General features: G+C 39.2%; 2 protein-coding genes across 5 annotated transcripts; one reads left to right on the forward strand and one right to left on the reverse strand.

Annotated features, from left to right (window-relative positions):
- The first annotated feature begins 882 nt into the window (after window positions 1-882).
- Window positions 883-13,053, forward strand: CtBP (C-terminal Binding Protein). Of its 4 annotated transcripts, none has more exons than XM_008199638.3 (5): window positions 883-1,390; window positions 8,364-9,252; window positions 9,302-9,728; window positions 11,275-11,482; window positions 11,603-13,053. In XM_008199638.3, exons 2-4 carry the CDS (start codon window positions 8,578-8,580, stop codon window positions 11,475-11,477), a joined length of 1,305 nt encoding a protein of 434 aa, XP_008197860.1. In that variant the 5' UTR covers window positions 883-1,390; window positions 8,364-8,577; the 3' UTR covers window positions 11,478-11,482; window positions 11,603-13,053. The 4 variants fall into 4 exon arrangements, with proteins under 4 accessions (XP_008197860.1, XP_064211185.1, XP_008197859.1 ...); XM_008199637.3 differs by having other exon boundaries at window positions 885-1,390; window positions 11,275-11,447; XM_967148.5 differs by having other exon boundaries at window positions 888-1,390; window positions 9,302-9,722; window positions 11,275-11,447.
- Window positions 13,043-14,630, reverse strand: LOC661010 (solute carrier family 2, facilitated glucose transporter member 2). The gene is made up of 2 exons (XM_008199639.3): window positions 14,503-14,630; window positions 13,043-14,458 (listed from the first exon to the last, which is right to left on the reverse strand). The coding sequence occupies exons 1-2, from the start codon at window positions 14,612-14,614 to the stop codon at window positions 13,101-13,103; spliced, it is 1,470 nt and encodes a 489-aa protein (XP_008197861.1). The 5' UTR covers window positions 14,615-14,630; the 3' UTR covers window positions 13,043-13,100.
- Window positions 14,631-14,670: the final 40 nt, after the last annotated feature.

Here is a 14,670-nt window from a genome sequence, read left to right on the forward strand (position 1 = left end):
CGGCAAACTTATTCAAAAATGTGGAACTATTTTAGTCTAAGCCTATGTAAAATGATCCGGGGAATTGATTAGCGACGAGAAAATCGCTAAATTTGGAATAGTTTTGTATTTACGAATTTTTTAAAATTTCACCTATTCGTTCTTTTATTTGCAATTTTCTCAAAAATTGTTAATGTCAGAACAATGATCTTTTTTGAAAAAAAAAACATAATGAAAAGAGCTTTTCAACGATAATAAACTTCATGGGGTTATCTTTAATAGTTCCGAGTAAATGTTCTGGGTACCGAAAATCAACAAAAATCGTGACAAAAATTAAAAAAAATCAAACTTAGAAAAATCAAAGCAATTGACTTTTTTGCACTTTTATCTCAAGAGAGTTGTAAAGGCGTAGAAAAGTCCATAAAACTTTGCTAGAGAAGTTATCTCTGGCTAGAGCGACGCGTTTTTGTAATTTTTTGAAGTTGTTGACCAGCAGAATTAAAAAAAAATGGTGAAGCTTCAATTACTGTAAAAAAACTCCAAATCGAATAGTTTCCCGGAAAATCCCGTGACAAAATCCTGACAGTTTTCGTTCAAAAATTTCGATGGCTGTGCCATCTATCGAGCGTACGTATGCTTACTGTGCGTTTCGTTTGGTGTCGCTACTTTCCAAAATTATTAATATTTCGACTGGCGTTACAAATTATAATGGAAATGTAATTGAAGTGTCGAAGGGGTTGACTTTGCACTTTGGCAATAATTTTTCTATTAAAAACTGGACAGATTTGAGGCGGCTTGAGATGGGCTTTTTAGGCATTGTTAGGTTGGTGTCCCCGACCCGCCAAATGCGAACCCAAGTTGGTGTCATTTGACTTGTTTAAATTCGTCGTCTTCGTGTGGCAGTTGGCTTTGCATTTGTCGAAAAAAGTGAAGTATTGTTTGTGTTGTGCTAACAATGTCGTGCGCGTTTTATCCTTCCGGAGCAAAGTTCTGGCGAAGATTTGAATAGAAGAAGTTGGAAGAGGCGTGGTTATCGCATTTACACATATAAGTGCTGCATTCTACACGCGTAGTTTGTCAACAGTTTGGTAACTTTTATCACAGAGAGAGGGGGGAGTCCGCTGGGCGAAGCAACGGTATTATTACAGTGCGCGTCCGCCATTTTGATGTGCAGAAGTGGGGATATAGTTAGCACCTAGCGTTATACAAGAAATCCAGAAAAGTGGCCTAGAAAAACGAAATAATCCCTTCGAGTGGCCGTTATTGGGCGATTTCCTCGTCGCTGGAGCCGTACAACACGTGAAAAGTGCTGTGTTTATGTGTTTTCGAGCGAAGAAAGTGTGCCCGACTTGGAATCTAGCAGCGTGGCTCCTGCCGCTTCTCTTTGTTTCTGTCACGGTTTAGTTTTAAGGTAAGCCGATGGCCGACGTCCGTCCAGGGGGCCGTCGGGGCCCCCACGCCAAGCCCCGGGACGCCTTTGCCCGCGTTTACTCCAACCAGATAAAGTCCGGTATGTCTCCTGGCAATGACCCGCATTTGCCATGTCGTCCCAAACGACGCACCGAAACTTACATTCACCTGCGATTTATTCAAACTCCACGCCAAAAATCAAAAGACAATCGTGCAAACGACGCCGACCTTGATTCCAGTTCCGTAATTAGAGGCAGGTGTAACTCGGCTTGTTTTTTTACGAAGGCGATTACAACCCCAGACTCGCCGTTTCTAATTTACATGCAAACACCCCCTCCACGATCTTGAAATTCATTTACGTATGCGGCTTAATTATTACAAATTGAAATTATTTACATATCGAGGTTTCGTAACGAATCGAGCTACCTGTGACTGACATTTCACTCACTTTGTTTATCTTTTCGCCGACTTTACTGTCATTTTTTTGACCGATGACACTTACGCACTTGATTGCAATTTAAAACGTGTGCAATCGAAAAACAATTTAATTATTATTGTCAAGTGAAATTTTATACACAAAAGGAGAAAGTTGTTGCCGGTTTTTGAGCCTAAAAACTCATTTTCTCGTAATGTTGCATGTAAATGAATTGTAATCAATGTTATTATTGTTTTTTCTTATGTGAAATATTGCGAAACTTTATTATTATTATTTATTTCTGACTCCATCACCGCATTGTTTTACTACATTAGCGTTTTGTTTGTTTTAGCTTTAATACGCTTTTTTACATGTTAGCATTATCAGGATAAACCATTCTCATTATCCACTTTCCGCCGATCGTTAATAATACTTTACCTGTAATAACAGTTGTGCTTTTACGATTCACATAATTTTGTTTCTTAGTTGACAATGAAAACAAATATAATTCTTACTTGTCTTTGCTATTGTTATAAAATGTGAAAATCGATTAAAAGTCAACAATGTTAGTAATAATTACCAGAGCTGAGTACAAAACCTTTATTTATTTTTTGAAAAAACAAGTTAATGACTGTTTTTAAGAATGTTTTTGAGTTACGTGTACAGTGAAATCTCCTATAAGCGGACACGACAGTGACATGATCTTTGTCCGGTTAATGGAGGTGTCCTCTTATGAGAAATAATAATTTATTTATAGAAACAAATAAAAAGAATTTATCAATGAAGTAGCAGCATGATTATAAGTATCGGCACAACAATACTTCTAAATTATTTCCTGGAAAGAAATTATAATTTTTCTTCAAAATTTACCACATTTTGTTTATCATTACTCTCAGATTCACCAGAAATGTACTTCAAACTTGTATCGTCACAAATTCAAAACTTTGTTAGTCTTAGAAATTTGCTTACTCTGTAGTTTTCGTTCCGATAATTGATCCGGAAAGCAGTATATTTTTATTAAGCGTTTTTATAAACCATTTGTAACTTAATTGATTAATATTTTCGATTCTTTAGTTTTCAAAAGAACTATGCTTTTCACAAACGTTCCACTTCCATGTCAATTCATCTTCATTTTTAACAATATTTGCTGTTTTTTCTATTTCAAGTTTCTTTGCTAAAATTTCGAATACTCGTTTTTTTTGGGTAAACCAACTCAGAATTTATGATTTTTTAATGTTAACATACGCTTTTTTAGTTTTATTCGCCATGATAACGCTTCATAAAAGATTGAAAAGATGTACTAACGAATGCATGTAGATGTAGACACTGCAAGACTAACGACCGGTTTACAGAACATTTTAATCGCAATTAAATTTTAATTCGAAATTAACTTAAATTAGTTTAATCCTGAATTAAGTTTTAATATCGCTTTCTGTAAACCGACTCTTAGTGCAAATAAGAACTAGTGCAACAAATAATACACATAACTTTGACCTCTTCTGAGGTCTGAATCTGAAATATGTGATTCCCCGAATGTTCATCATATTAGTTGTTTAATAACATACGCGCGTATGAGATGATGTCCGCTTAAAGGAAAGGAATTGCTTTGTCCGCGTCCGTTTATTGGAGAGTTTTCTTACTCCTTTATTTTTTTTACGATTGCAATGAAACAATTACATCTTTCTCCATCAAATACAATTTGTTAACGAAAATAATCAAAACAAAGCAGAAATGTATTCTCAAAACGTGATCAATTGATCACACTTTTCACTTTTATCTTTGCTCAATATAATTATTTGCTATTCACTAACAACTAGATTTTTACTCGCTCATTTAGTCCCATATTAATTATTTTTAGTCATTTAATGTAAAATCGATATGTCAAATCGCCAACAATGTAACACAGCCCACTTTAATCAAAAATGTATTTGATGTCGCTGTATTATTTTACATTTGACATTTCTAGTTTCAGTCAAATATTTATCTATCGCCTACTCCAATTTGAAAACTTTTTGATCACATTATGAAACAATCAGTTTCTCTTTTGTTTTCTAAACCAACTTTAGAGTACATGCATTATAAATGAGTAACTTCCATTAATACATATTTGGGCGGTTCAATAAGTGACGCCATAAATCATCTTTATCTTAAGTATCGCTACTCTCAAAGCGATTATAAATTGTTTAGAAAATGACAAATTATTTTTGTCACAAGTGTAGTTTTTTTTTCAGTGAGTCAAAGTCTTATTTGCATATGTGACACTTTCTTCACTTGTTAAGCACATTTTTTCAACACAATTATAAGAATTTGTACTGCTTTCTAGTTTTCTGCACTGATCAGTGATCAGATAAGGCGTGTACTATTTTTTCTGTAATCAATTGTTGGCAGTAAAGAACACAATTTTGACACAAAACCAGTCAAATAACGATTTTTGCAGCATTTAACATGTAATTTCCCCATTACGTCAGGTTGTGCTTTTGATACAATCATGTTCATGTGGTATTTTTTGTGTTGGTAATACCGACGAGTAAATGTTATTGGTCGGGTGAAGATTGATTACCAGAACGGTATGGTAGTGTATTTATAGCAGATATAATAAATTTCCAATGGACAAAGTGATTCGTATTATTGACTACCATTTTCGGCGGTTTAGATTAATGACCTCATCACGAAATTTTAATTGTTGATGGGCCTGGTGGGGGGCACCCAAGGAAATTGTCCCGACCTTGGCCATACATTTTTTTATGCAGAGAAAGTCGCTGTGGCGGGGGAAATTTATTTGATTAATTTTTACGGTTACGTTTTACGTTTCACTTTTGCGTGTACGTGTGTGAGTGCGAATCAATTAACGAAAGCGGCGGGCGCTCCGGAGACGATTTAATCTGTGATTTCGCCGACGCTGACGAAAATCGCTGGAAATGCTGATCGTTCGAGAAACGGGCCAATAATAAAGCACCGTCGGTGGGATTTTTTCGAATAATTGAGTAATAAACAAGGGCGGATTCAGCGGAAAATTCTTTGACCGATCGTGAGAGGGAACCGAAAGACCCTCGATCCATTCCACCCTTTAGTGCTCGATGCATTTTTAATGATTATCCTTTTTGCGAGAGAAAACAATTAAAGTTTCGCATTTTTTTTCGTCGGTGCGGGCGCCGATCCGGAGGAAAACTTTGTCGGATTTATAACTTTGTTCATACTTTGGTATAAATTTTTAACGAATTAAACTTTTTTACAGGGGACACAATTTAAAGTTTTCTAACTGTTCTGACGGTGTGGTAGCGGTAAAAGACGCTTCAGTTAATTTCAAGTTGGGGAGTTTTCAAGAGAAACGGAAAATTATGCTTTACGTTTCATCACGAGTATCGGATTTTTCATAATTAATATCGATTTGCGCTTTATTTATTTCGGAGATAAATACTGGTGATGAGAGATAAGAGAATTTGTAGAACGAAATGTGCAAATGTAAACGGTCGACTTATCGCTACTCGAATCTTTTTTTCTAAATTAAATTTTCATTGAATTATTATTACGAAATGTTTGTGGGAGAGGTGACCGTGAGATTGTTTATCATGTTACGTGTTGGAAAAGTTTTCAACGGAATTTTCCTCCGATTTTCTAAGTGCAATCATTGTCGTTTCGTAGAAATTCTTTAGTCGACCCATCTTTGGTTTTTTTCGGCTGCTAAATGCACAAACTCGAATTCTTTGCATCTATTTATAGTGTTCGCCGTATGCAAGACCACGTGAAACGCTTTTCAATTCATTCGCAGGTGGGGAGGAGGAAGGAAAATGTGTAAACTCTCGTGAAAAGCGGCAACTTTTGCTATTAATAGATTCGTATTATGAACGAACGTTTTCATCGGTTTTTCTACACGTGGGCGTTTCTTAAAGTGACGTTTTGACGTGTTTTCGATACGTCGTTAAACAATGTCTTACAAACAACAAAGAGTTACAAGGCCGTCATTGCAGAATTGCAAATCGAAGCTTACCTTAACTTTCTTTTACTATTGAACTAGTACGTTTTTTTTAGTTTTGCAATCGTATTTTTAGATTTAATTAATCGATTTGTTAATAAAATAAAGAAAGCTTGATTGAAACAGTTTAAATAAATACGCAAATCTTGGAAATTTCTAGTAAAATGTTTGAGTTGTTATTTTTGAGTAAAAGTAAGAGAGAAGACAGTTTGAGGTAAATACAGCATGAAAATACAAAGGCAAACCGTTGTAGAAAAGCTTGTAAGATTTCCCGGAATATGTAAAATCTGTCAAAGCGTAATTTTAAAATTTGTTAACTAGCGAGACATTTTGAGGGTATAAAATTGAGTTAGTATGAGACAGTTTAAAAGACTTCTCGTGTTGCAGCAGGAATAAACCTCTCAAAAAATTGAATAGCTTTTCTTCTTAACTTTAAAGTTATGTTAAGTATTATGTGTCTAATGTATGAGTTGAGTTTATGTTTTATGGTTTAGTAAAATATAATTTGGATTATGTGTGGTTATGTTTTTCTTTTAATACTTTAATTAAAATTTGCATTGTAATTATGTTAAAAGATAACCTTATCCAGTTTCCTGTGTTTTAATTAAATTTGTTCGTTCGTACGTCTAAGTGAACTGAATAATTTCACTTTTTCGTAATGACGGACACCTGTTACGCATGTATTATTTGATGATTTATGATTTGTTTGTAAATGCACATAGCTCCAAATTTCTTTTTTAATTCATCCGACCACAATGACAATCCGAAATCGAACACTTTCTCGGTGACTTTCATCGCCGCTGCTTTGTCTTAATCTCCCTTCTCCCGACAAACGAAATTACATGGTGAGGTGAAAAGTCGAGCATCAGAGACCTCCCCAACGAAGTCAATAATGTGGGGTCGGCGGTAGTGGTACCCCAATTCTCGTCTTCTCCAAGTTTGGAGTTTGCGGCGACCGAAATTCAGACTTGCGACTTGGAGAAATAAATAATTAATGCACGACAAGACAACCGAAACTTTTCTAATTACATCAAGAATAAAACTGAATAAAACAGTGCGCCTTCAGTCGAGCTTAGACGGCGTCCTGTTCGTTATCCTGCACCGCTTCAGGTGTGTGCATGAGTGTGTATCCTCGTATTGATTGTCCGTCGAATGTCCGGTCTCGCATGTAACACACTGGCTAAACGGGAGCAACAGCGAGCGTCGCGACGACAAAGGTTTCGTATCTTTGGCTTTTCCTCGTTTAACAACAAAGACGCCTCATCGAACCGACAGAGACGCAGTGCGTCCGTCCGGACGCCAGTATTGAGTGTTTCGAAAGGAATTCCCGGCGCTTGAATCAATCCTCGATAAACTAAGCGTTTGGCCCGATTACACGATTTTTTCGAAATTAATTGATGGCGTTTTGTCTGTCGGCGGAGAAATGGCGGATGCGCCGGGTGCAAAGAGAAATGTTTCGTTTTGGTCTTATCGACGAATAAAACAAAAGGTATTCCGTTAATTAAACTATATCTGAGAGATTAAAGTTTGCGCGAAAGAAGTTTGAAATGAAATAAGCGACAAAGAGGTCCATCCCCACCTCTTTTTCTTTCCACCGCCGGCAGTCAGACAAGGAAAACTCGGCAAACTTTTTAACTAGTCGCTCCGACACGGGCCAAAGTTTGCCCGAGAACTAAAGTTGTTACAAAAGTGTAAGTTTATATACTTTATAGCAAAAGTTAGTTCAGGGGAACTGCCGTCGACGATCGATTTTAGCAACTTTTACGGGACTTTTGTCGAGTCGATTGAGATGATTCTTGTGTGTGCGGGCCAAACTTTTCGTCGACTTTTTAACCGATCGGTGATAAATGAGACGGGGAACTTTGTACAATTACAATGCGATTTTTTGGCGAGGACAAGTGGTCCCATGCAAAGTTCATCGATTAAAAGCGGGGGTGGTGGCGGAATTCGACGTCGTGGAGGGGTGGGTTGTACCGAGGCGGAGCGAGGTTTCTCTCGGTGATTAACAGCGGAAGTTGGACGAGGAGGGAGATGTCCAGCGGTTGGTGGCGGCAATAGCGCGGCTTCGTGCGAAGGAGAAGCAACGACGGCGGCGGCGGCGATGATAATTTATTAAAATATCTAAAGTTGGCCGTTGGCGTTCCACCGCCACACCATATTCCGAAACACATTTCCCAAACTTTCCCGAAACCAAACATCGTGCAATAATAGTTGAGGACTAACTTTGCCAGTTTCGTAGTCGAGAGTTGGAATTAGTTTTAACTGTAGTAATAGTTGTCCGAGAGAAACTAACCCTCTCTATACGACGGACAATTGCCATGTTTACTGTCCTCGTTTCGACTGTCTCTGTTTACATCATTTTACAGTGTGATTTTAATAGTTGTCCCAAAATTTGAAGAGGTAGTGCTAGGGGACTAGTTGCCTTATTCACATGTATTTATAGTTCCTGGGATACGAAGGGCCTTAGAAACTATAAACATTCGGGTAAGGTAATAAGTTCAGTTGATTTCGCATATTTTACCCTCCACTTTTTAAATTTATCTGCAAGTGTCAAGATCGCCCGCTATAAATGGAATTTGTTTTTAGGTGGTCTTCATGCATCGCAATGGATCACATATTCAGTCGCGAAGCATAACCTAAGAGGTTGGTGTCGCGGTCCGGCGTTTTGCGAGTAAGACGGTGGACGGCTGCATCATCATCACCAGTGTGAAGGGGGTGAACTGTCGTCGTCGTCGTCGTGTTGTGATCAGTGTCGTGCCGTGAATGCGGCTCTGGTGTCGCGGTTAGTGTTGTGTGTCAAATGGACAAACGAAAAATGATGGCAAAAAGGCCTAGAGTTGAAAATTTGCGCGGTCCAATTTCGAACGGGCCGATGCAGACCCGACCATTAGTGGCGTTATTGGACGGAAGAGACTGTTCCATCGAAATGCCGATATTGAAGGACGTGGCCACGGTGGCGTTCTGTGACGCGCAGAGCACCAGTGAGATCCACGAGAAAGTGTTGAACGAGGCGGTCGGAGCCCTAATGTGGCACACCATCGTTTTAACTAAGGAAGATCTCGAAAAGTTCAAAACGTTGCGTATCATCGTGCGCATAGGCAGTGGCGTCGATAACATCGACGTTAAAGCGGCAGGGGAGCTCGGCATCGCCGTCTGTAACGTCCCCGGCTACGGCGTCGAGGAAGTCGCCGATACGACGTTGTGTCTCATTTTGAATTTGTACCGACGGACCTATTGGTTGGCGAACATGGTGAGGGAGGGTAAGAAGTTCACCGGTCCAGAACAAGTGCGGGAGGCGGCCCAAGGATGCGCCAGGATACGTGGGGATACTCTCGGAATCGTCGGGCTCGGCAGGATCGGCTCGGCGGTGGCACTTCGCGCCAAAGCCTTCGGCTTCAACGTCATCTTCTACGATCCCTATCTCCCCGACGGCATCGAGAAGAGTCTAGGACTGACGCGGGTCTACACGCTCCAGGTACGCACCCACCATCGAAATCAGCGGTATTTCATTGGCTCATTTTCAGGACCTTTTGTTTCAATCGGATTGCGTGTCCCTGCACTGCACCCTAAACGAACACAACCATCATCTAATCAACGAGTTTACCATCAAGCAGATGCGACCGGGGGCCTTTTTGGTGAATACGGCGCGCGGTGGTCTCGTCGACGACGATGCCTTAGCTCAAGCCTTAAAACAGGGTCGCATTCGAGCTGCGGCGTTGGACGTCCACGAAAACGAACCGTACAATGTGTTCTCGGGACCATTGAAAGACGCCCCGAATCTGTTGTGTACTCCACATGCAGCCTTTTATAGTGACGCTTCAGCAACAGAACTTAGGGAAATGGCAGCGTCGGAAATAAGGCGCGCCATCATGGGCAGGATCCCGGAGTGTTTAAGAAATTGCGTCAATAAGGAATATTTCATGAGCCCGGGCTCATATCCCGAAGGTACAGGTAATATTGTTACTACTAATGTGATGAATGATTTGACGTGATCCCGTTGTGTCTGACTCCTAGGTTAATTTACTGTCGATTAATGTTTCATTTTCTTTTAAAAAAGTGCCATAATTTGATCAGTTCGGTAAGCGTATTAACTAAAGGGCGGATTATATGCCATATGAATATTTTTTACACTTCTAATTTGTAATTGCATGTTTTACATTTGACTAGTATTTACCCCACCTTTTTAGCAGAAATTGTTTATTTTGCTTTTTGGGGAAAGTTTAAAAACACACATTTGTACCGACAATTCTCAGCGGGAGGTAGTTTTTTTGCAACTGTTTCTATTGACCTGTTTCGGAAATTTCGGGTAGTTTCAAGTACATATTCTTTTCCACCATTTCTTTGATTAAAAGGCTGAATTGTGGCTAAAATCTCAGAAAATAATAAAGACTTACTACGTACTAACTAAATACTAACGCATTTGTTTCTTTAATTTTCCACTATTAAAGTTGGCTCATTTGATATAAAAAAATGCTGGAAACATAATATAACTGATAACTTACAAAAAATTATGTATATTCCTGCTATAAAAACTGTCAGGGAACAATTCTATTTATTTAATTGTAAATTAAAATGTGGTCAAGTTGTACATTATTGTTAATATGTTAATATTATTGTTAATATAACTAATTTAACATTTATTACCTGTGTTCAAGAAAAGTTTTGCTGGAATTGACGGAAAGTTGCAGCTTACATGATAAAAGCAACACAAAAATTAATCTTCAGTCAGGCTTAAAATTAAACGATTTTTCTGTATTATGGACCAAATCACTGGTCTGCCTGTGGGGATGTGCTTCTCTCTTTTGTCATGCTACAATATAATCGGTACCTGACAGTGAAAAAGTCGAAAGTGCTAAATATTCAGGACTAGTTTAAAACAAAAATTAATATTTAATAACCATTGGCACAATTTTACCTAACATTTATGAGTGGTTTTTTTGTTGGAAGTAGATCCAGTAAAATTAACCCAATCGTTACAGGTATACAGGTGAAAAAATTAAAATTATTTTTCAATGGTGTATGGTTGTTTTATAAATAATTTGGACTTTAAAAATAAAATTCCAATATCCTGTAACTTTTGTAAGTAGTGCCGTTTGCACGATTTTATGCTTTGTTTCAAATAGAAAGTGTGTTCAATGTTCACTTTTAATTATATTATTTATTTTTTGGAAAAAAGGGACTTAGGCTGTTGTTGCTGTCAGGCACTGAATTAAAAATTCATTTATGTGTGTGTAAACCAACAGTAGTGTGGGACCTTAAGAAGAAAGTTTGCCGAAATATTACTTGTCTATCACAAGGACTCAAATGCGCCGTTTCATGATTTAGATAATATAAAAAAGTTTGATTTTAATTTAGTTATTTTGGACATTTATGGATATTTTACTACACATTTTTTCTTCTTTGTTGTGCATATAATCCGCCCTTTAGTAGTACACGTTGATCAGAAAAGGTGCAGCTTTTGTTTGTGTGGTGCACTCATTTTGGATGTTGTGTTCAGTGTCCCCGGCTGGGGTAAACGGAGGCTACTACCAAGGTGGTGGTGCACTTCCCGTCCAACAGGCACACTCCACGACACCTCACGAAGCCCCTCACACGGTAACTCCCAGTGCTGCGCCACCCACACCTCAGCCGGCCCCGCCAGTGGGTCCAGTGGTTCCACCCCATGCTCTCGTGAGTACTACCACTACCAACATAAAGTAATCAAGGTGTCTGCTTTCTCTTATTTTATTTTTTCCTCTGTCATGCATGTTTTTCTCCTCTTCTTTTTTTTCTAATGAACATTTGGGATCTATTTCGTGATATTTGACTTGTGTTTGTTATTACAGCCGATAAGTACGCCAGATCCGGCGAATCACCATGCAACAAAACCAGAACCGTCAGAGGTCCACTAACATCTCCTTTGATGAATGATGTGTTTCTATTTGGGCTGCAAGCTGCTACGAATGTGTGAAAGTGCATGTCGGTCACATTATATGTTTTGTTCATCCCTTAAGGTATACATATCGTGAATAAATTGAAATTATTACATCACATCTAATTTGGATATGAGAGGTTCATTTTCTAAGTTCGGTTATTTCGTGTGTTTGTCTTTAGTTTATTTTTTGGACGACGCTGTATATACATACACAAAACAAAGTTTTTTTAGTGATTATGGAAATGAGAAAAATGTTTGGGTGAATTTTTTGGTGGTGAAAATTTATGGACTTGAGAATGAACCGTTTCATTTGTATAAAGAATATACTTAATGATTTTTCCTGTCATGTTTTGTAAAAAATGGTATATTCAAGCTTTTTTTACTCCAATGGAATTTTGATCTTTCGATTGGTTTCGCCCACGATTAGTTTCTTGTAAATCTTGTTATTTTATCGGGGTTACGAAACCGATCGACATGTCAAAGAGCCCATTTGTTAGTAGTGTATTAGTTTTAGTTGTCCAAAATTTCATGCTATTGATATAGATAGTTTATCTTGTAAAATCTTTTTAGTTTTTAATTAGATTCTTTTCTAAATAAATAAGTGCATTATTTCGTTGAAACGTCGGAAAATACACTGCGGTATTTTTTATATAAACATTTTTCCACCCTTCGAATGAAACAATGTTTTATATTGATACTTGTGCAGTTTTTTATTTTGTAAATCTGTTTATTTAGAAAATGCTGCCATGTGTGTATGAGTGAATAGCCCAAACATTTATGTTTTAAATTCTTTAGGAGAATAAACTACTAATATTGATTATATAAAAAAGTATATATATTATATATAATGACTTGAGACTTTTGTTTAAAGAGGCAACCAGTGAAGTTGGTTAAAGTGAACTTAAAACAATTAAAAGGTGAAGTGCGGTATTGTTCATTTCGTATTGTAGAATACATTAGTGATATTTGTGACTTATTTCAGTGATAAACATTACTTTCAAACCGCTTAACCGTGATGCATATTTTTGTCTTTTTTAACACACTTCCACCAACAAATTAACAATAAGATGACAACAGAATTATAACATTCCATGGATCCTTAATTCTACACGAAATATTTTCAAATACAACAGTAATGGTGTGCTATTTGCTAAGTATATTTTTGTAATCACACTTTTTAAACGATTTATAAATGTAGAAAATGGTTCACCTACTGAATTGGCTTAACAATACCGAAAAATCCGACAATAATATGCAACACGTGACACAATAGAACAGCATGTGAAATAAAATTGTAGGGCTATTGGACTTCCACAAAATTTTGAAATAAATATCTTCAAAAATAAACATGTTCTTTTCTAACATTTCGCTTTATTCACTCACACCTTCACACAAACCATGTTTTAACCTTAATTAATTACATGCGTACGTTTGGTCTGGTTATAAAGCGCTCCTCTTTTTCCAATAGGATTGCCACCCAACTCTAGCTGTACTTGCACAAGACTTTTTCCTCTAGGTTCTACCACAAAATAGTAACAAAACACTGTTCCAACATAGCCTTGTACTGCCAAAATAATAAACGCAACGTACGTCGGAATCGTCGTGAAACTCGATGCGAAGCAGTAAATATTGATGAAAGCTATAAGCCAGTGCACGGACTGGACGATCATTGAGGCCCTTTTGTACACTTGAAACGGCATGTATTCAAAAGTTAACACCTTCGGGAAATAATTTAGTCCCATTTCGAAAGCAAATAAAAAACAAGCCAGTGCTAACGTGGGCATCCAGTTCAGCCACTTCACAAAATTGAACCCATAATTGTCCAAAATTAAATACACGGCAATAGCCGTTAACGCCAACGCACTGAAAAAACAACTGGAAATGAGCAACGGCCGCACGTTTTTCCACCTAAACTCGTGCGAAATACTCCACAGGAGTTTACTAACGACGAAAAAAAAGGCCCCTAGTGTCGAGTCCACAACCGGGGAGATAACGCTCCCTTCAGCCCAAACCCGAACTTCGTAAAACAGGAAGATGAAGTAGCCCCCAAACGCCTGGAAGTACGTGACCCCCAGCACAATCAGCAGCCCCCTGTACACCACCTTGGCCGTAAACATGTACCCGTAAGAGTCGGCGTCGTACCGAGTGGCGTCCCAATCCTTCTTCAAATTGGCCATGTCTTCGTAAAAGTTCCCCTCCCCCCGGTACCACGCGAGGGACTTGGCCGCGGCCACGTGGCTCGTCTGGTACAGGAAAACGGGACTTTCGGGGACAATCAGGACGAAGAAGTAGTGCAGGGTGGGGATTAGGGCGCAGCACACGCTGAGGTAGAACGTGGTGGTGGCGACGCCCACCACGTGGCTGATGAACACCCCGAAGACCATGGACGAGTTCTGGAAGACGGAAATGTACCGCTTGAGGCGGAAGTGCACCGTCTGGAGGTACAAGGTCTCGCCGCACATCGAGTACGAAATGCCCAGAAAGCCGAGGAAGAAGCGCCCCGGCAGCTGCACCGCGCTGCGCGGGATGAGGATGAGCCACCAGGTCAGGATGTAGAACACGCCGATGAACTGCATGCCCCTCTTGGGGCCCCAGTGGTTGATCATGAACGAGCACGAGCTCACGCCGAAGCCGCACCCCAGCAGCGAGATGCTCAGCAGGACGGTGAGCTTGTTGTCGGCCACGTCCTCGTAGTTCATGACCAGGTTTTGCGACACCGGGTGCGACCACCCCAGCGTCGTGCCCAGGGAGATCGACGAGAGGCAAGCTGGAAGACAATGGTTGTTTGGGGAGGGATTCGGGCGGACGCACCTAGGGTTCCGACGAAGAGTTGCGTCGAGAGGCGGCCGTAGCTGGGCTTGCGGCGTCGGAGCTCAAGTAGCGATTCGGTCATGGAGTAAGGACTCTCGGTTTCGTCCGACATGAATTTCAAATGTGACCGCCATCTGACACTGGCATGTTGGCACGACTGGCAATTAT

The sequence above is a fragment of the Tribolium castaneum genome, chromosome 2 (genome assembly GCF_031307605.1).
Source record: "Tribolium castaneum strain GA2 chromosome 2, icTriCast1.1, whole genome shotgun sequence".
Classification (NCBI taxonomy): Eukaryota; Metazoa; Arthropoda; class Insecta; order Coleoptera; family Tenebrionidae; genus Tribolium; species Tribolium castaneum.